The following is a 27,423-nucleotide window of genomic DNA, read 5'->3' as shown; positions in this document are numbered from 1 at the left end:
TTCAAAAAAATATTGTGCAGCACAAATGTTTTCAATATTGATAATAATGAGAAATGTTTCTTGAGCAGCAAATCAGCATATTAGAATGATTTCTGAAGGATCATGTGACACTGAAGACTGGAGTAATGATGCTGAAAATTCAGCTTTGATCAGAGGAATAAATTACATTTAAACATTCAAATAGAAAACAGTTCTTTTAAATTTCAATATTATTTCACAATATTATTGTTCTTAATGTATTTTTGATCAAAGAAATGGAGCCTTGATGATCATAAGAGAGCATTCTTTATATATGTTCTTTAAAAACAATTATTATTTAATTCATAAGGCATGAAAATGTAAAAACAAACTTAAATAACAAAAACAATGATAAGTATTAAATTGACTACTTCTTCCACACATAAGTTTCAAAATGTAAAAAATAGACCATGTTAAATGACTCTGTCCATCAAGGACCATTTCTCATCATAATCACAGGGTGCTCAGAAATTCCTTTACCTGGGAAGACAAAATATATGAATCAACTTTTAAACAGAAACTGTCTTCATATTTTACGTTAATGCATTTTTATTACTGATGCATGCACATGCAAAGAAAGTGTGTGTGGGGGGGTTAATGTGTATAAATGCAACAAAGTGTGTTTCTAGAAACATGTACAGCATGCATTTTCTACAGTATATAATGGCCCCTGTATTGCACCCTCATAACAAGATGCAACTTTAGCTCTGCCCCAGTTGAAAAACATTGCACAGACTTGCACTCTGGGTGATATGCTAGATTAAAACCATGAAAGACTGTCATGAGGGTGAGTAAATGATGACAGAACATTCACATTTTTCTGTGAAATCCCATATGCATTTTTACAGGTTAAAATATATTCATAGTGACATAACTCAAAGTTTCTTCTATGATAACAGTGTGTGTGTGTGTGTGTGTGTGTGTGTGTGTGTGTGTGTGTGTGTGTGTGTGTGTGTGTGTGTGTGTGTGTGTGTGTGTGTGTGTGTGTGTGTGTGTGTGTGGTACCTTTTCGATCATATCAGCACACTTGACCTTGTTGTCTTTAAAATCGTCATCGACATCCAGGGTAAGAACCGGCACTTCATTTAGATACTCAAATTCCATACTGTACACATACACACAATGAGGGCACATGTATTTATAAATAAATAAATATACATACATACACACATATATATACACACACACATACATATATATACACATACATATATATACACATACATATATATACACATACATATATATACACATACATATATATACACATACATATATATACACATATATATATATATATATATATATATATATATATATATATATATATATATATATATATATATATATATATATATATATATATATATATGAACAGTAGCGTATATTGTGACAAAAGATTTTTTATTTTAAATAAAATTCAAAATTTTAACTTTTTATTCATCAGAGAATCATGAAAAAAGTATCACAGATTATAAAAAAAATATATTAAGCAGCACAACTCTTTCCAACATTGATAATAAATCAGCATATCAGAATGATTTCTGAAGGTTTATTTTGAAATCGTCCATCACTAGATAATGTTGGATAAAGTCGCTATTTTGTTTTTTTTTTGGTGGACAAAAAGTATTCTTGACGCTTCATAACATTAAGGTTGAACAACTGTAGTCACAAGAATGGTCTTGAATATGTCTTTAGTATCTTTCTGGGCGTTTGAATGTGTTAATTATCTTGCTGTCAATGCAGGTCTCACTGAGTTCTGAAGATGAACGAAGGTCTTACGGGTGTGGAACGACATGAGGGTGAGTAATTAAAGGGATAGTTCACCCAAAAATTTAAATTTGATGTTTATCTGCTTACCCCCAGTGCATCCAAGATGTAGGTGACTTTTTTTCTTCAATCGAACGCAAATTATGATTTTTAACTGCAACCGTTGCTGACTGTTAGTCAAATAATAGCAGTAGATGGGAACTTCAACTATAACAGTATATAAAACTTGCTTAGACAAATCCAAATTAAACCCTGCGGCTCGTGACGACACATTAATGTCCTAAGACACGAAACGATCGGTTTGTGCGAGAAACCGAACATTATTTATATCATTTTTACCTCTAATACACCACTATGTCCAACTTCGTTCAGCTTCCACTTAGTGAGGTCAAAAAACGCGTTCTGAAGACGGAAGTGATGTCTCGCCCATATACTTCAATGAGCGCGAGACATCACTTCCGTTGTCAGAGCGCTATCTGACCTCACTAGCCGGAAGCTGAACGGAGTGCTGAAAAAAATCAGTGCATAGGTAATGATGCCCCAAAATAGGCAGTTAAAAAAATTAATAAAAAAAAATCTATGGGGTATTTTGAGCTGAAACTTCACAGACACATTCAGGGGACATCTAGGACTTATATTACATGTTGTAAAAAAACAAATCTAGGCCACCTTTAAATTTCACTCCCAAAAGTTTGCATAAACCCTGAAATGAATAATGTAAAAACATTTGAGTCAAATGAGTGGTGCGGTGTCGTTCTGCTTTTGTTTCGTTTGCCGCTTGATGTTTCTCATATGCATTATGTGCAACAGAAATGGCAGCTCTTGTCAGTTGGTGAACGTGGTGGTTGCACCAGTGCGAACTCAGACAAAATTTAGTCGTACCAGCAGGAAAAAATGTCACAAAATGGTCGCAGTCTGGAGCCCTGGTGTGTGTGCGAGACATTATAAAAGCTCATGTTTGTAATGTCTGTGTTTGATACCTCATAGTCCTATGCTGTAACCAGCACTCATGTTTATAGTGGAGTTTCTCCAGATATTCCAGTGGAATTCCCTGTTCCTCGTCTCTTCCTCTCAAATGCAATCGCTCCAAACACCTCTGAAACACAAAATCACATTGTTATTTCTCTTTCACAGTAAAGCAGAATCACTTTACACACTTTCATCACCCCCTCTGGGTGTGCATTCATACCTCTGGTTTTGCCCGTAGGTAGATAATGCCGTCCAGCTCAATGTGCTTCCCAAACTGCTTATGCAGCCAGCTGTGCCAGTCCTGATAAATCGCCCACTCGGTTTCATTCACACACTCACTCTCATAGAGGTTAGAGGCAAAGATGTACCTGCAACACACCAATCAAAGTGATTAAAATAAAAAGCCGATTAGTTTATACATGCATTTATTTGACTTTATGACATAATAACGGTTGCATAACAATCACAGACCCTGCTTCCAAGAAAGGAAGAGATGCATGTGTCTCGTTTGACCCACGGATGTTAATACCAGGTGTCATTTACCTGTCGCTGTAAACTGATCGTTCGAAGAACTGCACGGGATTCTCTGCCTCTCTGAGTTTGCCGTTGGTGGATTTGATCTGAGAGCGAATGCGGCTCATGCAGGCGTAGCTCTGGAAGGTGTACGCCCAGCGCTCGGGCTTCTCGTACATCATCTGCAGCACGTTTCCTCCACTCTTCTGAGAGGTGGTCAATTCCTGAAACAAATGCATTCATGTTATATTAGTGCACATTTGTTATGCATCTTATATTTGTGCTTCAAATTCTGAATTGATCGATAAAATTATGTATAATGTCATTTATTCCTGTGATGCAAAGCTGCATTTTCAGCATCATTACTCCAGAAACATACTATTTTTTCCCTTTTTAAACCTCAGTTAAAAAAAGGCCTCCCCTCCAACTCTTCTACAGAAAACATGAATTCCAATTAAGGTGTAACTGACTTAACACTATATTTATCAGCAGTGGTACAGTAAGTGTGTGAAGGCGGCAGCTCTGTTCTGGTTGAGTGCTCAGCTGTTGAGGACTAAACCATCTGCCAGTGTTTGACAGAGCCGTTTCCATCGCAGCGCTGGATTACAGGCTTATTTGTCATACTTAATACAATGTATTAAACATGTAACCACAAAAACATTTAGACACTTAAAGGCACACTTTATGTCTGAATGTCGTTGCATTCGATAACAAAACTTCAAAAACAAGTGCCATCTGCACTCAGAACGGACTTCACTTTTATTGGCCATTCTTGCAATTACTTTTAACAAACTTCTGCAAAATGTTTTGCTTGAAAAATGTGTTTGTGCTATATTATACCAATTGTTTTGACATTTTGTTCTCTAATGCCAAGACATTAATACATATTTTCAGGGTAAATTAACTAAATGCCTTTTGGGCAGTTAATTCTAAATAGTGATTTTAAAAAATATATAAATAAAAAAATAAAAATATTTTAAAAATAAAATATATACACTACCAGTCGAAAGTTTGGAAACATTACTATTTTTAATGTTTTTTAAGTCTCTAATGCTCATTAAGGCTGCATTTATTTCATAATAAATACAGAAAAAATAATAATATTGTGAAATATTACAATTTAAAATTATGGTTTTCCATTTTAATAGACTTTAAAATATAATTTATTTCTGTGATGCAAAGCTGAATTTTCAGCATCATTACTCCAGTTTTCAGTGTCACATGATCCTTCAGAAATCATGGTAATATGCTGATTTGATAGTTATTATCAATGTTGAAAACAGTTGCTGAATATTTTTTTGGAACCTGTGATTTTTTTTTTTCAGGATTCACTGCTGAATAAAAGGTTAAAAAGAACAGCATTTATTCAAAATATAAATCTTTTCTAATAATGTAAATCTTTACTATCACTTTTTTTATCAATTTAACACATCCGTGCAGAATAAAAGTATTAATTTCTTTAAAAAAAAAAAAAAAAGAAAGAAAAGAAAAATTACTGACCCCAAACTTTTGAACGGTAGTGTATATTGTTACAAAAGATATTTTTTAGCTTTTTATTTATCAACAGGGATGCAAACAGGTAAGGGGGAAAAAAGGTGAGAACATCTCGTGGGGCGTTTTTTTTTTTTTTTTTTTTTTTTTATTGCTTTACATGCTCATTTGTAGTTACTTTAAGGAATTTATTTTTAATACCATATATATATATCCAAAACTGTAAAGCAGGATATTTAAGATAATATTGTCTGATTAGACGGCAATACTGAGCTAAACTGAAAACTGTTTGCCCTCTCTCTCTTCACCATTCCCACATCTCAGACCTCAAAAAGATAAAATATTCCCCTTTAAAGACATTGTTTTCTTTATGTTTTCTCATTGTTTTACTCTTACTTTAAAAACTAATGTACAGTACTTATTGAAACAACCAAGCACCCTTGTAAGACCCCCCCCCCCAACCCCCAAATTCAAAAAAGCTTTGAATCACAGAAATTATATTTTAAATTATATTAAAATAGAAAACCATAATTTTAAATTGTAATAATATTTCACATTATTGTTGTTTCTGTATTTATTATGAAATAAATGCAGCCTTAATGACCATAAGAGACTTCGTTCAAAAACATTAAAAATAGTAAAGTTTCCAAACTTTTGACTGGTAGTGTATTTAATAAAATTACCACATAAAATAATGTATATTTTGACTGTACCTCATACTCGTTTTGATGAGTTTGTACATTGCACCATCTAGCGATGGGTTCCGGTACTACCTCCCATTCTCTATCATGTTCCTCCAGCAAACGAACAAAAGTGGATTTACCCGCCGCTAAAGCAGGAAAACAACATAAAAATTATTTTTAAAGAACACTACAGGAATGAACAACAGAAACGCCTTATACAACAATCAAATAACCACTCAGAAACTGCAGGAAAAAGACTTTTAGGCGGATATGAGATGTTTTACGAATATTCACATCACAACTTCCGCTACACGATTTTTAGATTTTAAAAGCAAAAATACATTTATTTATTTATTTTTTAAAAAGAGCCAAATATACACACATACAAAAATATTTAACGTTACTAAATAATTCAGGCATTCGTATCAGGAAGTGTTCGCCAATGTCAAGGTCGCTTTGAAAGTATATATATATATTTCTTCATAATTCAGAGCACTAATCTCATAAGCAACAATCTGTGAAAGCTCACCTTATAAAAGCTGTATTTGTACAGTTCAGTTCAGCAATGAAATATGCTTACAGTACTGTCAAATTTCAATGAATGACTTACCAATGTTGCCTTCAACTGAGATGCGTTTGAGTCTTTTCTCCAGACTGTCATTCAGAGGACTGGGACAGGCTCTTTTGGCTGTTGGAGACATTTTATCTTGATGCAGTAATGCAGAAATGTGCAATAACACTAACAGTTACAGTCAGTCACTCGATGAAAAACAGGCGGGACATCAAATTCTGGCGCTTAAAATGCAGGTGCCTCCCACCGGAAACAGCTGCTTTCAAATCCCGTGTGCTTTACAGACATAACCACACTTGATTATTATTATCCATCTTCACATTACTACTGGAACAACCTCCTGTACATATATGCATATGAAATAAAGTAAATAAATACAGCATGTCAAGAGAAGGGTTTTATTTGCTCTATGTACAGCAAAAATAGCATAACATCAGTACTGTTTTATTAATGCAAAGTACAACAATATCAGGAAATCTACACATATTTACATATCTAATCTAGCCTAATTATTGTACAATTCAGGGAAAATATATTCTCATTTCAGTGACAAAAATCTCTATAAATACTTCAAATATGTCAGCGGTTGCCACTTTTACACTATAGCATAGTTCAAACCATCTATTACATTCGTAGCTCTTCAACTTCAAAATGCCAAAAGGAACAAATCTAAAAGGATTTTAAACAACTATAAAAGTGTTAGTAGCAGAACAGAGATGTAAAAAGGGATAAAATGGAGGTAGAGAAGAAAATTGCAGTCATTCACCTCAGAAGTGAATGCTAACATTTCTCAGTATCAAACCTTAACTCATACAACCGAACCATAAAGCTAAATACATCAACGCACTGAATATTTCAGAACTGTATGGACTCTATGTATATTTCAAATGAGTGTCATGCAACTGAAACGCACCAAAGTTTGGCAACCAAATTCAAAACTTAAAGAGATAGTTCACCCAAAAATGAAAATGATCCCATGATTTACTCACCCTCAGGCCATCCTAGGTGTATATGACTATCGAAGTTATATTAAAATATATCCTTGCTCTTCCAAGCTTTATAATGGTAGTGAACGGGGGGCGAGATTTTGAAGCCCAAAAAAAGAGCATCCATCCATCCATCATAAAAATCAGCTCCAGAGGGTTAATAAAGGCCTTCTGAAATAAAACTGTGTTTTCGTTCAAAAATATCCATATTTAGCTTCCAGCAGATGGTCGTACACATTGATTTGTGGCGGAAGAGTGACCTCTGACCTGACGAATGGGGAAGCGCAGAGAAAAGAGCAAAACAAAACAACCGCGAGAGGCGTCAAAGCTTACGATACTCCCACATCATATATCATGTCAGGGGTTACTCTTGTGCATCATCTAGCTCTGGTCGTCTGCCCAAAAGCTAGTTATTTTAGTTTATAAAGCTTGAAATATGTATATATTTCCTTACAGAAATGCACTTTGCTTCAAAGGGCCTTTATTAACCCTCTGGAGCTGTATGGATTATTTTTAATGATGGATGGATGTACTTTTTTCGGCTTTAAAATCTCACCCCCCATTCACTGCCATTATAAAGCTTGGAAGAGCCTGGACATTATTTAATATAACTCCAATTGTGTTAATTTGAAAGAAGATAGTCATATACACCTAGGATGGCTTGAGGGTGAGTAAATCATGGGATTATTTTCATTTTTGGGTGAACTATCCCTTTAAACTGCAATAGTTGTGGCTTGTGCAAAACAAACGTCTTATCAGTCACTCAGAGCTGTTATCATACATTTCATGTTTCTCTGACGCACAGCATAAGATCAGGGCGAGCAACTTCTCATCAGTCATCCGGGTCCGACAAAGTAGCAATTCCAGTATGCAAAATTCTTATTTCAGTATCCAATAACCTTCATAATGACCGATATTAAATCCACAGATGAACAAACAAGCTCGATAAAACTCTGATATAAAGTTTAAACAACGATTTTGTCCAATAACATTAATAAAGACAAATAAGATCATTATTGCATAGGAAAATAGCCATTTAACTCCATCTTTTTGCTGTCAGCATTACAGCATTGAAGAATCAAACAACTTTAAACATTCACACTAGCCAAAGAGAGCAAATCACTCATTCGCTGCTTTAACGCGGCACAGGCACCAAGCTAACACGCTGTTCAATTCTCATGGGTTAAAATCCCTCCCTTTCAGTGAGTAAACTAAACAATGTGAAGGACTTGAGAAACTAAAACTCATAAGTAACCATTTTATCCAGGCATCATGTTGTCATCAAATCAGGTGAACAGGTTTGATTAGTGTTGTAATTTCACTACGCTTGACCTAGCAGTGCTGTGGGGTTAAAATCATCTGTACAAAGCAAAAGATAGAAGGGAGAGTCAGAAGAGAGAGCAGGATCATTTTTTCTTCATTTTTAACTTCTTTTCTCAGTTTATCTGTCTTTTGTTGTGAGTTTCTCGATGAGCTCTTGAAGAGGCGCCAGCTCCTTACGGTCAATCAGGTTAAACTCCTGAAAAGAGACAAAATAAGCACCATTTATTTTAAATTCAAGAACATCAAAACTACACTAAAGTTCAGAAGTTTGAAGTAGGGATGCACCGATATGAAAATATCGGCCGATACCGATAACCGAAAGCCGATAACTGATATATCTAAATTTTTGAAAGCGTGCTTACAAAAACAAAAGTTTCACCAATAAAAGTCATGTCCCAAGCACACAATTATAGTGTTCTCATAATTTTATGTAGCTAATATGACAGACTTGTGCTATACATTGTACTTTACTGTATTTACCTTTTTTAAGTGATTTCAAGCAATTTAAAATCATAATGACGGACAGTGTGAATCTAAAATGTCTCAGCTGAAGGAAAATCCATTATGTAAAATATATATCGGCCAAATTTTCTTATCAGGCCAATAACGATAACATTAAAATGAACATATATCGACCAATACCGATATGAAGGCTGATATATCATGCATCCCTGAAGTGTGTATGATTTTTAAAGGGTTAGTCCACCCAAAAATGAAAATAATGTCATTTATTACTCATTCTCATGGCATTCCACACCTGTAAGATCTTCATTCATCTTCTGAACACAAATTAAGATATTTTTGATGAAATCTGATGGCTCAGTGAGTCCTGCATAGGGAGCAATGACATTTCCTCTCTCAAGATCCATAAATGTACTAAAAACATTTAAAACAGTGGTTCAATATTAATATTATAAAGCGACAAGAATATTTTTGGTGCACCAAAAAACAAAATAATGACATATAGTGATGGCCGATTTCAAAACACTGCTTCAGGAAGATTCGGAGTGTTATGAATCAGCGTGTCAAGTCAAGTCACCCTTATTTATATAGCGCTTTTTACAATGCAGATTGTGTCAAAGCAGCTTTACATTGATAACTGGTATATCATTTTTCCTTTTAAAGAATAGTGTCAATGCAGGCAGATCAAAAGCACTGTTGAATAAATGTCAAGGATACTGTTGAATATCAAATGTCAAGTCAAATTAAATTAAATTAGGGCTGCATGATTAATCGTATTTTATCACGATAACGATATCTGCTTCTCTCGATTGATTTTAAATAATCGTCACGATATTGGCCCACTCTATGAAAATGAACATAATTTGGAAATATTGGAAGTAATATTAGGAATTTCGCTTTTATCTTTTGAGGTTCCTAAAGGTTTTACCAGTTTTCATAATGTTGATCAGCTAGAAATGATTTTTCTTTGCTTTACGAATTTGCCGGGCAATTTGAATCTGGTTTGTCTTATTGCAAACGAACTGTGTTGCTTTAAAATCTAATGTGAATACATATTACAAAGCGCTCACCAAAACCATGTTTTGTATTGATTTACCATCTTACGAAGTTATCATAGTTGGTTAAATTTAAGTCTTTGTGCCACCTACAGGCCTTTTGGGTGAAGTGTAGGTTGGTAAAGAACTTTCAAAATAGCCATAGTTTCATTACTCTTTTGATAGAATAAACATGATTAATAATCGTGATTATAATTTTGAGGAAATTGTGGCACTGGCTGTCGTGTTGATGATGTCTTCACAATGGATGATCTAGTCGACTCAACCACAACGCAGCCCTGTATCAGCAGAGATCGTGTCAAGGCACCGGTCCTCGGTCTCATCTGGAAATGGCCCCGAATCCGGTTGACTACGGTAAACCTCGAGATAAACAGAAAGACTAATATTAGCGTAGATGCCATTCTTTTTCTGATGTAACAAGTACATCTGGTGTTATAGGAAGTGTTCCCGGTTCCGGCTGAACTAATTTATGCAGCCTAATAATCCTTTAACGGATTTGAAAATATAAATATATAATGTGTTATGTGTATGCCAGGTTAAAGAGATGCATTTTTAGTCTAGATTTAAACTGCTCGCTTAGGCACTGGGGGGCTAAACCATTTAGTGCTTTGTAAGTAATTAACAAGATTTTAAAATCTATACGATGTTTAACAGGAAGCCAATGCAGTGATGACAGAACTGGGCTAATATGGTCATACTTCCTAGTTCTAGTAAGAACTCTAGCTGCTGCATTTTGTATGAGCTGTAGTTTATTTATCAAGCGGGAGGAACAACCACCCAGTAGAGCGTTACAGTGATCTAACCTTGAGGTCATGAACGCATGAACTAACTGTTCTGCATTCTTCATTGAGAGCATATGTCGTAGTTTAGATATATTTTTAAGATGGAAGAAAGCGGTTTTACAGATGCTAGTAACATGGCCTTCAAATGAAAGATTGGTATCAAAGAGCACACCCAGGTTCCTAGCTGACGACGAAGACTTAACAGAGCAGACATCAAGTGTCGAATCATGATTCGGATTGCGTGTCAAACCGCCAAACTGCTGAAATCGACTTTGGCGCTCCGAACTGCTGATTCAACACAAAAGATTCATAACGCTCTGAAGCTTCCTGAAGCAGTGTTTTGAAATCGGCCATCACGATATAAGACGTTATTTTGTTTTGTTTTTTGGCACACCAAAAATATTCTCATCACTTTATAATATTATTATTGAACCACTGTACTCACATGAACCGATTTCAAAATATTTTTAGTACATTAATGGATCTTGAGAGAGGAAGTGTCATTGCTGGCTATGCAGGCCTCACTGAGCCATCGGATTTCAACAAAAATATCTTAATTTGTGTTCTGAAGATGAACGAAGTTCTTACAGGTGTGGAACAACATGAGGGTGAGTAATTAATTACATTATTTTCATTTTTGGGTGAACTAACCCTTTAATGTTTTAGTAAGAAGTCTCTTCTGCTCATCAAGGCTGCATTTATTTGATCAAAAATACAGGAAAAATAATAATATTGTGAAATTTTATTTCAATTTAAATGAACTATTTTCTATGTGAATATATTTTAAAATGTAATTTATTCCTGTAATGCAAAGCTGAATTCTCAGCATCATTACTCCAGTCTTCAGTGTCACATGATCCTTCAGAAATCACTCTAATATGCGGATTTGTTGCTCAAGAAACATTTCTTAAAGTTCAAAAAGCAACATTTCTTTGAAATGGTAATCTTTTGTGAAGTCTTTACTGTCACTTTTGATAAATTTAATGCATCCTTGCTGAATAAAAGCATTAATTTCTTTCAAAAAATAAATAAATACAAACCCAAAAACTAAGCAACTCTCTTACATTAATCACTTGAGTAAACTACAATTTTAGTGGCAACTGCAACATGTTACATAAATTTAGTAAAGACCAAATCTGAGCTGCTCTTACTATAGTTAGATGAGCAATGCAACAGCTAAAACATAGACATTTCTGACCATCATAAGATTTTATTTCCAAAAAATAGATAAGCTGTATTTACAAGTGCTTGGAGTTCAAAACTGTTGTTAAACACACAGAGGTGACTCGATATAATTTGAAAAACTATATTAGCAAGTTGCTTATAGTGTACAAAGCCTATAATCAGACTAATGATTGGCAGTGAAATAGTTTACTTTGATTTTAAACTGGTATCTTTTGTCTTACTGCAGTTGCTGCCATAATAAAAGCTTTAAGTCACTTTAGGTTGTGGTTTTGACTCTAAACAGCCTCTTTCATAATTTTAGGATGTTCATGATAAGTGTAAAGCGGTGACAGCACCTGTACAAAGAAGATGAAGTGTTTGAAAGACGTGTTGAGGTGAGCTTCCTCCTGAAGCTGCATGACTGCGTCAAAGTGCTGATGATATATATGAGCATAAACTCTGAACAAACGCTTCAGAATAGTCTTGGCTACTGACATGAAGTTCTTGGGGAAGGGAACACCTGGATATGGATATAGTTCACTTATAACTTTGTGCAAAACAATGTGTTAAAATACATACACTCACCTAAAGGATTATTAGGAACACCTGTTGAATTTCTCATTAATGCAATTATCTAATCAACCAATCGCATGGCAGTTGCTTCAATGCATTTAGGGGTGTGGTTCTGGTCAAGACAATCTCCTGGACTCCAAACTGTGTGTCAGAATGGGAAAGAAGGTGATTTAAGCAATTTTGAGCATGGTGTTGTGGAAATTTTAAATTTTCATATGCTTTTTACCTGTATTCTTGTGAAATATGATGCTTATGGAACATGATATGATGTTGGCTTAAGTGGTAATGTTTAACATAGTGTTAACATAAATGTTGGAAATAGAAAGAGCAAGATATGGTATGGGCAAATGCAAGATGTATGTTAAAAACATGTCTGTGCTAACAATGTGTGGAAAGTTACAGCCTCTAAGGGATGTTCCAAATATGGTAAAAGGACAGAGGCTTCGGCCTTGGAGGTTAGAGATTTAAAAGTGAGGGGAAGCTTTCGTTCTTGGTCTTACACTCTGCAGCTACTTGTGTTTCTGTATGACCTGTCTGACCTTTCTGGCAAGAAATAAAACCTTTAAAGACAATTGGACGTGTTTGTCTCTTATGCAGTAGAGTCGGAGTTGATTTTTTTTGCCACAACAATTTGGTGTCAGAAAGTGGGATTCCTTGGATGTGCCTTTTGGACTCGAGAGCGGACGGTGACTGATCATCCTGGACTTAATAGTAGTCTCAGCCCTACCCCAAATAGATTAAGGGATGAGGGGCCGACCGCCAGGGTCCAGAGGGGGACACCACTGGAATCAGAAAACGAACCCGGGTGGCTACACGACTCTCTGGAAAGAGATAAATCTAAATTTTATGGGGAATTAAGAGTAAGTGTGATTTGGTAAAATTTGGAAGACTAGGAAACAGGAAAAATTGAAAAATTTGTGATTTAAGTGATTTAAATATGAGTTTATGTGGGTAAAATAAGTTTTTGAATAGAAAAAGTGAAAAAGGGGAATTTATGATTTGAAAATTATAATTAGGAAACAGGACAAACCATTGTGGCGACTCTGACTCTGTGGTCGTGGTCCGGGGGGTTTTGGGAATTGAGGTCGGCTGCTGTAGAAAATTTCCAGGGAGAAATTGAGTACCAGGTGAGCGGGAGCAATCTGTGGGAAAGGAAATTCCGAGAGGCAGATTGCGCCAGGCTTTATGACATATCTTTTTTTTAACATCAGAAGCAGTGCGATCAAGAGGTTCCCAAAACTGACCACGTTTGGGTAGTGAGAGCGCTTTCCAAGGTAGGAGATTCGCAATCGGCGATACCCGTTACCGATTTTGGGGTGATAAATCTAGGCTGGATCACACTGAAACAAATTTTGGGATTGAGCCCAACTACAGACGAGGTTGCTGTAGTTTATAAATTTGTGAAGGTGTGACAGTCTGAGCGCTCGAGTCCGTAGTGATCTGAGAAGAGAGGCTCAGCCTGTCCAATTTTGGGATAAAAATTGGATCTGGAGGAGACGTCCACCAGATTATTAGGTGCGCGCCGAAAGGAAAGCCGCGGGAGTCCGAAAAGGAGAACCAAAATGGGGAATCCCAGAGCAAGCTTGCAAAAAGTGTGTGTCTAGGGGACATTGATAAATTAATTAAGTACCACAATTTCCCAGCTGGAAAAGAAAACGTGTGAACGGCTGGTTGCAGGAAGCAGAAAAGAGAGAGCGGAGAGCTCTGCAGAAACAGTTAGTGCAACCAGTAGAGAATGTAGTGCAGGATAAAGAAAAACCTGAAGAAAAACAGAAAAATATAAAACACGATAAAGATGAAGGAACAGTAAGTTAAGTATTATGGTTTTCCAGAAGAGGGAACGTTGAGTGGTCATAAGACTTAAGGTCGTAAGGGAATGAGTTGAAGAGAACTGCGATTTGGGGATGTTGTGTTTGTGTGAGAGCAATGTGTGTGTGAAATGTAAGCAGACAATAGATTGTAGGCTACAGGAAGCAGACAGAAGGGAAAGGAGGTTAATGCAGAAAAAATTGGCATTAAGGGAAGAAGAAAGAATTGGCATGTAGGGAAGAAGTTTGATGTGAATGTAACTTACAAAAAAGTTTTGTTTATTCATCCATTAAATGGATGCATGACATTAGATGTCTAGAGAACGACAATTTATATAAGAATGGTTGAAGGAGAAAGCAGCTATAAGGCTGTCAGTCCAACCAAGTAGTAGAAATATGATTAAAATAATATTGTGGTTCTGCAAAACAGTAGAAACCATATTGATAATGTTTTGCATCTGCAAACTAACTATTTGATAGTGAGATAAGTGGCTATGATGAAGGGGAAAAGATTAATTTTGTGAAAGTGAAAATGAAAATTCTTGAAGAATGTTTCACTTTGGGGAAAAAGGTGTAGGAACTGTGGACGAACCAGACAAATGAATCATTCAGATGATTCTTTCAAAACATAATTCTAATTCAGAATTGAGGTTCCGGCTCCGGCCCGTCTGCAGATAAAGCCAGGCTGATTACTTTTACGACACATGCTTCCTGACAGCAGAAGCGACATACCAAAGGGTCACCCAAGAAGAACAATCCAGACCCTTTTGTTTCCTTACTTCACAGGAAAGCCAAAGAGACTGTTGAACAAATAAATCTGCTTCAAAATTGTTCCAACAATTTTAACGGACTTATCAAACATCTTTTAACTACATACATTTTGCATTATGTGTCCACAAGTACTACCTGTAAACAGTTAGGCTTTAGAACACTCACAATTCATGTAAATGTGTTAACTCTTGACTGAATGACTGAAAGTATGCCTTATTTGGACTTAATTTGATTCTTTCCCCCTTTCCTATATCCTGACTTGAATGGAATCTGTTTAAAATGTATTGTATCCCATTTAATAGCAATTATGTTAAAATGGCACTCTCTGCTGAAGCAGAAACAGGATGTAACACTTATGTTTTATTGGGGGCAGAGGAAGGCCCTCTTGAAACAGAACAATGTCTGATTGGCCAGGACTCCTCAGAGGGGTGACAAACAACTAAGTTTAAATGATCATATTGCAAGATAGTGAACGAGAGAAGTTGGTTAGTAAACGAGAAAGGAGTTGTTTCTGTTCTGGGAAAAGAAGCCAAGACAAGTACCAAGAACAATGGAGTGACAAGAAGAACAGACCAGCCGCTCATTCAAGCCATCCAACCTTCACTCACTTTTCTTTTCTTTACTTAATTTTCCTTTACCGCTGAAAGTCTTGTGTCCTAAGTTTCGCCGCAAAGTTCAACCAATGACTTTTGCCGCTTCAACTCCAGCGACAAAGAGACTTCCTTCATTGTTCCACACGGACCTGATCTGGACCAATCATCGACTTGGGAAACCCCTCTCTGCACGACGAGGGAAATTCACCTTAGTCAACGCAAGCAAGTACCTCCAGATGAAAACTGAACTGGTGCATTTAAATTAATGATTCATGGTTCGTTCTGGTCTTTGAAATGCATTGATAGGAATTCGGTTAATCAGATCGATCTCTCTCTCTCAAAACTCCTTCTCTCTCATTTCCTTCTTACTGCAACGCGTATGAATGTGTGTGTGTGTGTGTGTGTGTGTGTGTGTGTGTGTATGTGCGTGCCTTTGTGTTAGATTAGTTTGTGTTAGAATAAATAAAATCCCTTGTAGATTTTTAAAGGAAAGTGTCTTGTATTATGTGCTTTATGATTTAATGTCTTAACCCTGATTAAAGCAGGTAGCTTGATCACAGTTTTTCACGATTGTTGGATATTTATATCCATTACCAGAGCTTAATTACGGCTCGAGCAAATGAACGCTGGACGAATCAGTTGCTCGGTCGTAATCTAAACAACTCTTTATAATTCCCTATAAATATTTCATTTGAGCTAATTTTACTTCCTAGGGTGTTTTCCCTACAAGGTTGAACAGTCTCAAGTATGTTTTTATGTGATTAGCGCATCGCTATCACAATGTAAAATGACTAAAATGATTTTGGACCTTTAATGTCTAAATGTTTGGTTTTTGATGGTCAAAAGTTAAATGGCAGGCAAAAATGAGACTGCCAGTTGTAACAAAGACTCGACCTGAGTGGAAATTTGTAACCTCTAATTTCCATGATGTGTGAGTAAAAGACAAATATAAACAGTTGTTTATTTGGGAATTAATGTCATTTCTGGCAAAGTCTTAAGCTGGGCCAGAGTCAAAAGACAGTAGATAAAGTTTGATGTCAAAAGTTATAAAAGGCAGAGTACCAGTCCTGAAATCCTCAGTCTCTCTCATTCAAAGTCAGCTAAATGCTGCTATCTGAGCTTGTGTCATAAGAGATAACAAGCTATTTATAGTGAAGCACAGTGTCTCAGTTGAAAATCATGGACACAGATGTGAAAAGAAATGATTGCCATGAAGAGGGAAATTAACTGTTAAATTTGTCAAAACTCAATGAGTGTAAAGAGGTCTTTAAATTAGTAATATATACCTTGAAGGACAGAAGTGACTATTTTGATGAATTTCTTCTATGACCAGTAACTTTGTTTGATCTTTGTCACCACCATGTGCAAGGATGATGGCTCCAGTTATAGATGTGGCAGAACACTACACTGAATGGACAGTCATGAGAATTAAATGAGAATAATCTCAGCACGGATATGTTGCTGCTGAGAGAATGCACAGTCTAATGATTTTAGTGATTAAATAGTGCTGTTATTAACCTGTCTCCATGTTTTAACACTATTAGGCAGTCCAATGGCTCTGGTGGCTCTTGAATGCAACTTCCCTAAGCTCCAGAAAACACCTGATTCTGGTGAAGAAAACTGTCAACGATCTGGAATGATGGGAAAGAGCGGTAACCAGTGTGCACGAGGTGATTTCTCAAAGACGGGTAAGATCCTCTTTGGCCAGACGAGGACAACCTAAGGCAGGGGGTTGTCGCCGCCACTGGGCATCTACCCTGATGGGAGGTGTTTATGTGAGATGGGTATGAGAGTTGAGCAGGATGTCTGTGAGGCCAGCAGCATCATGAAGGGGGAACGACCTGTGAGAAGGACAGCAGTCTGACCCAAAAATGCTCCTCTATACCACTCACCAGAAACCGCGTTCCTGAGAGGGCTTGTTTTTCATTATGACAAGTAACTATGCCAGGGGACGAGACCCTGAGGAAAAAGAGTATTGATATAGAGCTGATGGGAATGAGCTTTCAAGAGCCGACTGAGAACATGAGGTGATTGTCCATAAGTTCTGGGGAGACCAGAGTAAAATTTAGTAACATGATGTTTGGTTGCCCTGTCGGCAAGAACTGTATAGAAGTTTAGGATTCAGCAGGATGATGAATCCCTGAATTCATGAGGCTGTGTGATTTTTGAACTAATGTGTCTCTATCAAAGTTTTTACTCCTGCAGGTCATTAGACATGGCAGAGAAGAATTCCAAGGCAATGGTGGTGTTAAAGATGAAGACTGATTTTGCAGATTCGAGAGAAAGTTAAGTGCATTCAGCATTTAAAACTAAAGATACCCTCAAAAATGGCTACTGGCATAACATATTTTAGGTGGTGGTAATGTTGTTTATTTGAAAGTTAAAACATTTACATTTGACCAAGGGTCATGAGACTGGAATGAGACTGGAACCAAAACAACCCAGCTGACTTTTCTGAAAAAGAATTATAGTGAACAGATATCCTTTGAGACTGAATAAAAGATCATGTAAGACACTAAGTAAAGATTTACAGAAAAATGGGAAGTTTAAAGATATGCTTTTAGATTTAACACCAAAAGCAACTTTGAAAGTGAGCAGTTTATAGTCATGTGTGTCTAATGTGAGTGAGTGTGTTGAGACTGCAGACTGGAGTCTCAAGAGAAGAGTGACGATGTGAGTTACAGTGAGAAGTTAGGAGCTTTTATGACAGAAAACAAGGGAGAAGTCAAGGCGGGAAGAATTGTGGTTATCTTTACAAGTGCTCATTATTAGTTTGGGGTGGTAGACGATCTTTGGGGTGCTGTGGTTTGAATTTCTGGTTGTGCCCAAACTAATAAAAAAAGTTTGTTTCTTTAGGAAGTGCTGGAGCAGACACAGGAGATTGTGTGTAATCTGTCATCTGAAAATAACCTTGATTTTTTTCAAACTCTTTACAGAGCATGTTCAGAGACAGAGAAAGCTGGAGAAAATCTGGTTGAAGAATTAAAGATGGATTTTAGTTTAGTGTTGATGGCAAAGTTGTTTAGAGAAACATGTCACCAACCACTATGATCAATTAATGCATCAACAGAAGTTGAAATCAGCTCAAGGAATTCCAAATCACCACTGAGGCTGGACAATAACATCATGGGCTACAAAATGGATCTGTTGTGATAAGATGTTATAGAACCTAAATTTGCATGCTATATGTCTGTAAAATGAAGGTTTTGTATGATTGGGTGATGTATCTGAATTTGCTGTTCGTATGAAGATCAGAAATGAAGAGCATAAATGTGACGTAAGAACTTAAATTTACTGTATAAGATACTTTAAGATGAATATGGATGATTAGTGGTTATTCCTCAAAGAATGTGATAGTAAAATGTGACCGAGGTATTTGACTTCATGGTAAAGCCCATTCTTTATCTATCCTATTTAGCTTGCTAAAACACAGGGTCTATCCCCACAGAAAAAGCCTTAAGCATTTTCTAACTTTCTTCACAAATTTAAGACTGTGATGTGAAATGAAGTAGAAGTAATCATTAGTTATCAATGAATGATAAGAGGGAATTGTTGCGGCAATTTTAAATTTTCATATGCTTTTTACCTTTATTCTTGAGAAATATGATGCTTATGGAACATATGATGTTGGCTTAAGTGGTAATGTTTAACATAGTGTTAACATAAATGTTGGAAATAGAAAGAGCAAGATATGGTATGGGCAAATGCAAGATGTATGTTAAAAACATGTCTGTGCTAACAATGTGTGGAAAGTTACAGCCACTAAGGGATGTTCCAAATATGGTAAAAGGACAGAGGCTTCGGCCTTGGAGGTTAGAGATTTAAAAGTGAGGGGAAGCTTTCGTTCTTGGTCTTACACTCTGCAGCTACTTGTGTTTCTGTATGACCTGTCTGACCTTTCTTGCAAGAAATAAAACCTTTAAAGACAATTGGACGTGTTTGTCTCTTATGCAGTAGAGTCGGAGTTGATTTTTTTGCCACAACACATGGCATGGTTGTTGGTGCCAGACGGGCCGGTCTGAGTATTTCACAATCTGCTCAGTTACTGGGATTTTCACGCACAACCATTTCTAGGGTTTACAAAGAATGGTGTGAAAAGGGAAAAACATCCAGTATGCGGCAGTCCTGTGGGCGAAAATACCTTGTTGATGCTAGAGGTCAGAGGAGAATGGGCCAACTAATTCAAGCTGATAGAAGAGCAACTTTGACTGAAATAACCACTCGTTACAACCAAGGTATGCAGCAAAGCATTTGTGAAGCCACAACACGCACAACCTTGAGGCGGATGTGCTACAACAGCAGAAGACCCCACCGGGTACCACTCATCTCCACTACAAATAGGAAAAAGAGGCTATAATTTGCACGAGCTCACCAAAATTGGACAGTTGAAGCCTGGAAAAATGTTGCCTGGTCTGATGAGTCTCGATTTCTGTTGAGACATTCAGATGGTAGAGTCAGAATTTGGCGTAAACAGAATGAGAACATGGATCCATCATGCCTTTTTACCACTATGCAGGCTGGTGGTGGTGGTGTAATGGTGTGGGGGATGTTTTCCTTGCACACTTTAGGCCCCTTAGTGCCAATTGGGCATCGTTTAAATGCCACGGCCTACCTGAGCATTGTTACTGACCATGTCCATCCCTTTATGACCACCATGTACCCATCCTCTGATGGCTACTTCCAGCAGGATAATGCACAATGTCACAAAGCTCGAATCATTTCAAATTGGTTTCTTGAACATGACAATGAGTTCACTGTACTAAAATGGCCCCCACAGTCACCAGGGGCCTGATGTATAAACGTTGCGTACGCACAAAATGGGCATAGAAATATGCGTACGCATTTTTCCACGCACATATCGGGATTTATAAAAAATAAACTTAGCGTAAATAAGTGCGCACCGTAAGGATGCTCTTGACCGTGCGTACGCACTCTTTTAGAAGAGTATGTGTTTTGGCGACACCAACTGGCCCAAATACCAATAACTATTTAAAATGAAAAACTTATTTATCTTACTCTAAATTATCCTATTACATCACCCAATAAATCAAATTGCATCAACCTGAATTATCATTATCAGCATTCTTAACCAGGTGCAAATACTTTGAATTTACCTTTTTTTTTTTTTTTTTTTTTAATGAATGGGCTATAAAAAGGTATGTGCGTATATAACATATCATCATAATGGATGCTCCCACTCAGGGGAGACAAAAGTGATATGAATTGAGATAGTAGATGTGCTACTTTCGATCACTTTTCCAGTGACACACTGTTTTAAATGGCAGCGAGGAGCGCTGGAAGCACAATAATTCCTCTTTAAACTAAACTGCAGATGTTATGACAAAATATGACGAGAATGACGATCAGTGATGCACACTTAACTTAGATATTTTGGAAGACACTGCTGGATTCGGTGGTCGAACGGTCCGTTGTCCAGTTTGAATAGGTCCAATAATATCTTACTGTACAACCACAGCTGCAGGAGGTGTTCGTGTGAAGGATCTTCAAATAATTACCATTTGAAGGATATAATTTGAGTAAAACGGTAAGATTTGCATGTTTTCTTTTAAAAATACTTTGTCAGTGACGCGCTGTTTCAGACAATTGTATTTACACTGCAATAAATAAGTGCCTATAAATAATAGCCTATAAACTTCCTAAAAGATATGTTCACCTTATCAGCAAAACTGCATAAATTTGCATAAATACTATCTGGCCAGTGGAAATGAATGAATCATCTCTATTCTAAAACCTTTTTCTAAAGTATTTTATACAATTTTGTTTTATGGATATTTTGATATATTTATTCTAAAACAAAGAGGATATTGGATTATCTTTATCAACATAATGTGTGGCACAAATTGCATTTATAGTCCATATCTAATATTTTCCAATGTCTTGTACCTTTGACGGTGTCAACCGTGGATGTCACGTGGATGAGAACATGTATGGAAATGATATGCAGATGAGGTTATGCATAGTAAAACTAGGCGTCGTAAGCTCAATATATGGTGATGTCGGGGAGGAGACGGGGTGGAGATGCACGTACACACAATCTTCCGCTGACTGGGATATATAAAGGGATTTGTGCGCAGGATCTGGCGTACGCATGGTTTTATAAATCAGATTTTTTTTGTGCGTACGTACACTTTTAGGATGAAATCTACGCAAAGTTTTATAAATGAGGCCCCTGATCTCAACCCAATAGAGCATCTTTGGGATGTGGTGGAACGGGAGCTTCGTGCCCTGGATGTGCATCCCACAAATCTCCATCAACTGCAAGATGCTATCCTATCAATATGGGCCAACATTTCTAAAGAATGCTTTCAGCACCTTGTTGAATAAATGCCACGTAGAATTAAGGCAGGTTTGAAGGCGAAAGGGGATCAAACACAGTGTTAGTATGGTGTTCTTAAAAATCCTTTAGGTGAGTGTAAATAAATACTGATAAATAAGTTTAATAACAAGTGCTGTCTGAATGTCTACAGGTACCTATTTTAGAAGGAAACAGGGTCTCGTCATCCAGCTGGTCTTGAACCCACGTCATCAGATAGTCAATGTACTTGGGTGCAGAGCACTTGATAGGCTTCTTAATGTTGGTCCCATCTGCCCAATGATACTCGTATCTGAAGGAAAAGGGATAAGTGAAGCAGAGACGGACGGACCCAGTCATTCCTCACTGTCCAAACACACTCACTTTGGTCCTGCAGACATGACCGGGCAGCTGTCCTCCGAGCAGAAGTCTGTGATGGTGCCGTACAGCATGTTAATCTGGTTAAAGAAATCCACCGCTGCAGGAACAAACAAACAAAAACATGGAATATTCACTCACAACCATAAATATTCACCGTGCTATCTAGATTGTCATTTTGCCAACAATCTTGGAGTTTTGCTCAAAAACAGGCTATTTTCACAGAGTATAAAACATATAATATGCTTCAAATAATTATTAATTTATGTAAATTTGCACTACTTTAATGACAAGACAATCGTTCTCTCCTCCGCTATGTTTAAAGTTTGTGGCCCGCCCATCTCAGGAACTTTGTTATCAAGATGATCCTCATCTGTCCAGAGGTAAATATGACTTGAGAGGCTGTTTATGTTCAATTTTTAACTAGGAAACTTGTATTTAGGATAATTCTGATTTCTGATTTAATTCACATGAAGGCAGCATAAATCACATTGATCATGTGATTCTTTGTTCAGACAGTCAGATGCTCTTTGGATCACATTAAATCATGCTTAAAAAAAAATAAATAAAAATAAATAAATAAATAAATAAAAAATAGTATAATACATAAATATATTATAAAAAAATAATAATATTTATTATTATATTACTATTATTTAAAAATACGAAGTGCTCATATATTATATATATATATATATATATATATAAAAAACACTTTTAAAATAATAAATAATTACTTATATCATTTATTTATTTAATTATATTAGATAAAATATAAAAAAGATAAATTATATAATTATAAATATTTAAAAAAAAAGCATTAAATAATTATATAATATAACCCTAACCGTAAAGCCATGTTGGCCAATCAGAAGCCTGAAAAAAGGTTACAAGTCACAAGCCAAAATCTCCAGCTTCACCATCTACACAACAACACTGCAACCAGTGTTTCTAAAAATCCTCACCCTGGCAGGGGTTTTCAAAAAAGTTTGGTTTCAGTGACTGGATACTGTGTTTGCATGTGGACGAACGGTCAAACCACACAGAAAAAAAACAGCGGTTTTGAAAATAACCATGTTCGTGTAGACAGGGCCTGAGACTGTTGACTCGAACTGTATGTGTGTGTGCATGTTGGGGGAGGTGTGTTGGTCATTCTGCAATGTACACAGTGTCTCTCGGGAATGACTGGGTGATCAGTAAAAACAGGATGTCTCAGGCTTGGTGTCATCAATAGGTCAAGGGTCAAAGTTTTTAAGAAGAAAATAAGAAAAGCACACAAACACAGATAGAGAAACATCTGCAGTAACAAAACCTGGAAATAAAGACACAATGATTCAGTTTGTGGATGTGTATGAAGGCATAATTCATAAATATGGTTCTTACTGTTGACAGCCACCCATTCATTCAGATCTTCTCCGTCAGGAAGCATGACAGCCATACGCAGGTTCCCACTGCCCAGCGTGGCTTCAGCGTGTTTGAGCAGCTCATACTGATGAGAGCCTTCCGGAATATTCTTCTTCGGCTTAAACGTCTTAGATGAACGATTCCCGCTGGAGGAGATGGAACAAAAAAGGCAATTAATGAAACAGGCTATACAAAATAAGAGATAATAGAAGCGTGTATGAGTATTTTTACATATTTCTCATCTTAAAGGATTAGTTCACTTTCAAATTAAAATTTCCTGATAATTCAAGGAATCGGCCATCATAATCCAAGATGTTTATGACTTTCTTTTTTCAGGTTGAAAAGAAATGAAGGTTTTTGATGAAAACATTCCAGGATTATTCTCCTTATAGTGGACTTCAATGACCTCCAGACGGTTGAAGGTCAAAATTACAGTTTCAGTGCAGCTTCAAAGTATTTTACACAATCCCAGATGAGGAATAAGGGTCTTATTTAAAGAAAACATCACTCATTTTCTAAAAAAAAATAAAAATAAAACTTTATACATTTTAACCATAAATGCTCATCTTGAACTAGCTCGCTTCTTCTCTATTTGAATTCCAGCAGTGTAGCTACTGCTGTATTACTGCCCTGCACAGGTCAAAGTTTGAACTAAATTGTCATATACAATATGCTTGTGCAAGTATATAACAATTAGTTCAAACTTTAACCTGTGGAGGGCAGTAATACACTTAGCAGTGGTTAAAACGCTAAGTGTATTACTGGTTAAAACCAAGCGGCAACCTCCCCCTTTCTCTCGTAAAGCCAATACGGAAGTAACTTAAACTGCAATTCATCGACTGGCCGCTAGGGACAGGCTCCAAAAGAGAGCAGAATCTCATAGAGTCCCATGTTAAATTGGCCAAGTTTATAGCAGAAAAAAAACATGTTTACAAGTTGGTTCAAATTGTGGTTTTGGTCTATACTGCTATTTTTGCCCTTCATGACAACTGTGAAGGGGGTGAATTTTTTTATAACTTATCTGTTTAAATTATATTAAGCCTTAAAGTTCTGCATAATTAAGGGCGTGGTCACATGAGTGACAGGTACATTGCGCTGCTGTCTGTGAGCTGTTACTTTACCTCAGCTGCCGCTGAATTTGGCATCTCAGCCGTTTTTGTGCTTTTTTTTCTCGATTATTTTATACAATTATAAAATATGGCTTGCTGCATAATATTCGAGACTGATGTGTGTCTGTGTGCATGCATGGGGAAGAGACACAGAACACACGTTGTTGGATTGTGGCATTGGCTGAAAGTTTTGATTGCGAGATTTACTACAATGACAATACCAGGAGGATATACAACTCTGACAGCACTGCTTGGATATTATAACTAAAACTGCTGCACTATTTTGAAAAAAATATACTTTGGACACAGGCTCATATGTTTGTTAGATACGATCGTATACAGTTTTACAACATAAAGGCAGCTCAGATTGCATCCTTTCTTGAAGAACGATTACAGAGAGCAGATCATTCAGAAGAAATGTGAAAAAAAAATTTTTTTGTTTTGCAATGGATCGCGATCTCTATTATAAAGGTATGAAGTCCCATTTGATTTTCCATGTTGTTATTTGCACACCCAACACTACTGGTGTTGGAGCATCTATATCTTAAAGAAACACCGTAGATTGACAGTAAACCTTTAGAACTTTCTGATGATAAAACTTATCTTCATTAACGTCCATATTTTTTTACAGTCTATGGTTAAAACGTATATAATTTAATTTTTTTTTTTTTTGAAAATGAGTGATGGTTTCTCTAGATAAGATCCTTATTCCTCGTCTGGTAGTGTTTAAAGCCCTTTGAAGCTGCACTGAAACTGTAATTTTGACCTTTTGGAGTCCATTGAAGTCCACTATAAGGAGAAAAATCCTGGAATGTTTTCATCAAAAACCTTCATTTCTTTTCGACTGAAGAAAGAAAGACATGAACATCTTGGATGACATGAGGGTGAGTAAATTATCAGGAAATTTTAATTTGGAAGTGAACTAATCCTTTAAGACACAGACATGAAGTTTATCCGGTTCCAATCAAAGGAATACACACTCCAATCCACATTTATTATCATTCAAATCTAAAAACAACACAAAGGCAATGACATCACATGTCTGTGTTTGTTCTTAACTTCTCCTAAATCACATGAACCATCACAAGAGCTTCAGAAGATTTTCCAAATGAAATCATTCTCAGCTGTTTTTGAGGAAGCCGTTTTTCTTATGATGAACTTCTCTAATGTCTCCGCCAGACAACCTTATCAGTAAACTCAATTTCAGATGGATCATAACAAACAACATCCTGACTTCTGATTACAGAATCAGATTGAGATGGAGATATTCTGCATTTGAGATCTCCTCACTGTCTTACTAAATATGTAAACAAAAAGTAATTACAGAGAAAGCAAATACAACCTCTTATCCCGCAAAATGATATTATTAGAATGATGTGAGTTTGTCGAATTAAATTAAACAGCATTTGTGGTGGATAAAAACACATTCACTTCTTGTTTCCACTCTTAAAGAGATTCATGCATCATCATGCACTGCCTGGAAACAATTAAAACTGCATTGCATTTTAAGCAATTTCATCAAAAGAGATCTCAGCATCTTTTCAAAGAATGTTTTCCAACTTTGAATGCATCACAGGCTCTGGACACAATGCAACTCTCTGACCTCTGAAACAAAGTGACAAGACAAACAACGTGCTTTTTGTTGGAACAGCACAGTGTGAAGCAAACATGCAATTACGTAAGATCTGCCCCCCTTCCAGTTCAGCACATTAGAGGCAAATAAATCGGTGCAAAATGTGCCAGAATTGGGTTAATCATAATGCTGAGGGATTCGCGTAAGAAAATAATACATTTTAGCCCAACTGTCAGGATGAAATACTGACACATTAACGATCTGCACGCGCAGAACTGAAGTCAGTTCGGTCCAAAAACTCAAACAGCTCTTTAGCAAGACGAGCAAGGAGTAAATCTGTATCAATTAATCTATAAACAATCATCTCAATCATAAACTCACAATAAGAAGCTCATCTTTTCCTGTCTGCCCGGTTCAGAGCTCTGCTGCTGGTCCCGGTTCGAGGTTCTGGTTCGTGTAATGCAGAGACACCTGGCAACAAACTTACCACAGCCGCTGTGGATTCTCTAGTCTGATTGTTCGATCTGTAAATCACGTCACATTGGAGTATAAACAGGGTGAATGCCGAGAAATGTTTTGGAGATCTGTGTTAACGCCAAACACAACATATCGCGATGTTTCGTATCGCTGACGTCAGCCTTTTTCAGATTGTGACTTTATTTTTTATTTTAATTTATTTTTTTATTTTTTTAATGCTCTTGTTAAATAGTTTATATTATTGTTTCATAGATAGATAGATAGATAGATAGATGCTTGTGCTTGTATAGGCTAATTCATATCTTACTTAAATTAAATGACTTAAATTAAATGTTTCAATAAATAAATAAAAAAACACTATACTCTAAGATACATTATATATATATATATTAGAGATATATTCTGGTTATATCTATATAGTATATCTCTATGTATACAGTGTTGGGTGTAATACATTACTAAGTAATTAATTGCTGTAATTTAATTACTTTTCCCTTGAAAAAGTAAAGTAAGGGATTATAATTTAATTACAGTTACTTCTGATGTAATTTATTTAAATACTGTATAGACTATAACAATTCTATATAAAACAAGTTGATTTAACATCAAAATTTAACATCTAATGTTAAAATGTGTT

General features: G+C 36.3%; 1 protein-coding gene across 13 annotated transcripts; it reads right to left on the bottom strand.

The window, feature by feature from the left end:
* On the bottom strand, window positions 1–26,888 carry LOC137013358 (MOB kinase activator 1B-like). 13 transcript variants are annotated; one of them, XM_067377089.1, is made up of 12 exons: window positions 26,797–26,888; window positions 23,607–23,773; window positions 22,230–22,323; window positions 22,025–22,158; window positions 19,905–19,961; window positions 6,055–6,132; window positions 5,475–5,590; window positions 3,301–3,494; window positions 2,978–3,125; window positions 2,769–2,884; window positions 1,024–1,123; window positions 1–498 (listed from the first exon to the last, which is right to left on the bottom strand). In XM_067377089.1, exons 2-12 carry the CDS (start codon window positions 23,659–23,661, stop codon window positions 472–474), a joined length of 1,119 nt encoding a protein of 372 aa, XP_067233190.1. In that variant the 5' UTR covers window positions 23,662–23,773; window positions 26,797–26,888; the 3' UTR covers window positions 1–471. The 13 variants fall into 13 exon arrangements, 12 of the variants coding, with proteins under 12 accessions (XP_067233190.1, XP_067233189.1, XP_067233196.1 ...); XM_067377088.1 differs by having other exon boundaries at window positions 26,691–26,835; XM_067377095.1 differs by lacking the exons at window positions 1–498; window positions 1,024–1,123; window positions 2,769–2,884; ... (2 more) ...; window positions 5,475–5,590; window positions 6,055–6,132 and adding exons at window positions 6,141–8,520; window positions 12,373–12,501 and having other exon boundaries at window positions 26,691–26,835.
* Between the last annotated feature and the right edge of the window lie 535 nt (window positions 26,889–27,423).

Source organism: Chanodichthys erythropterus, chromosome 22 (assembly GCF_024489055.1).
Source record: "Chanodichthys erythropterus isolate Z2021 chromosome 22, ASM2448905v1, whole genome shotgun sequence".
Classification (NCBI taxonomy): domain Eukaryota; kingdom Metazoa; phylum Chordata; class Actinopteri; order Cypriniformes; family Xenocyprididae; genus Chanodichthys; species Chanodichthys erythropterus.
This window is presented reverse-complemented; position numbering and strand designations above follow the sequence as displayed.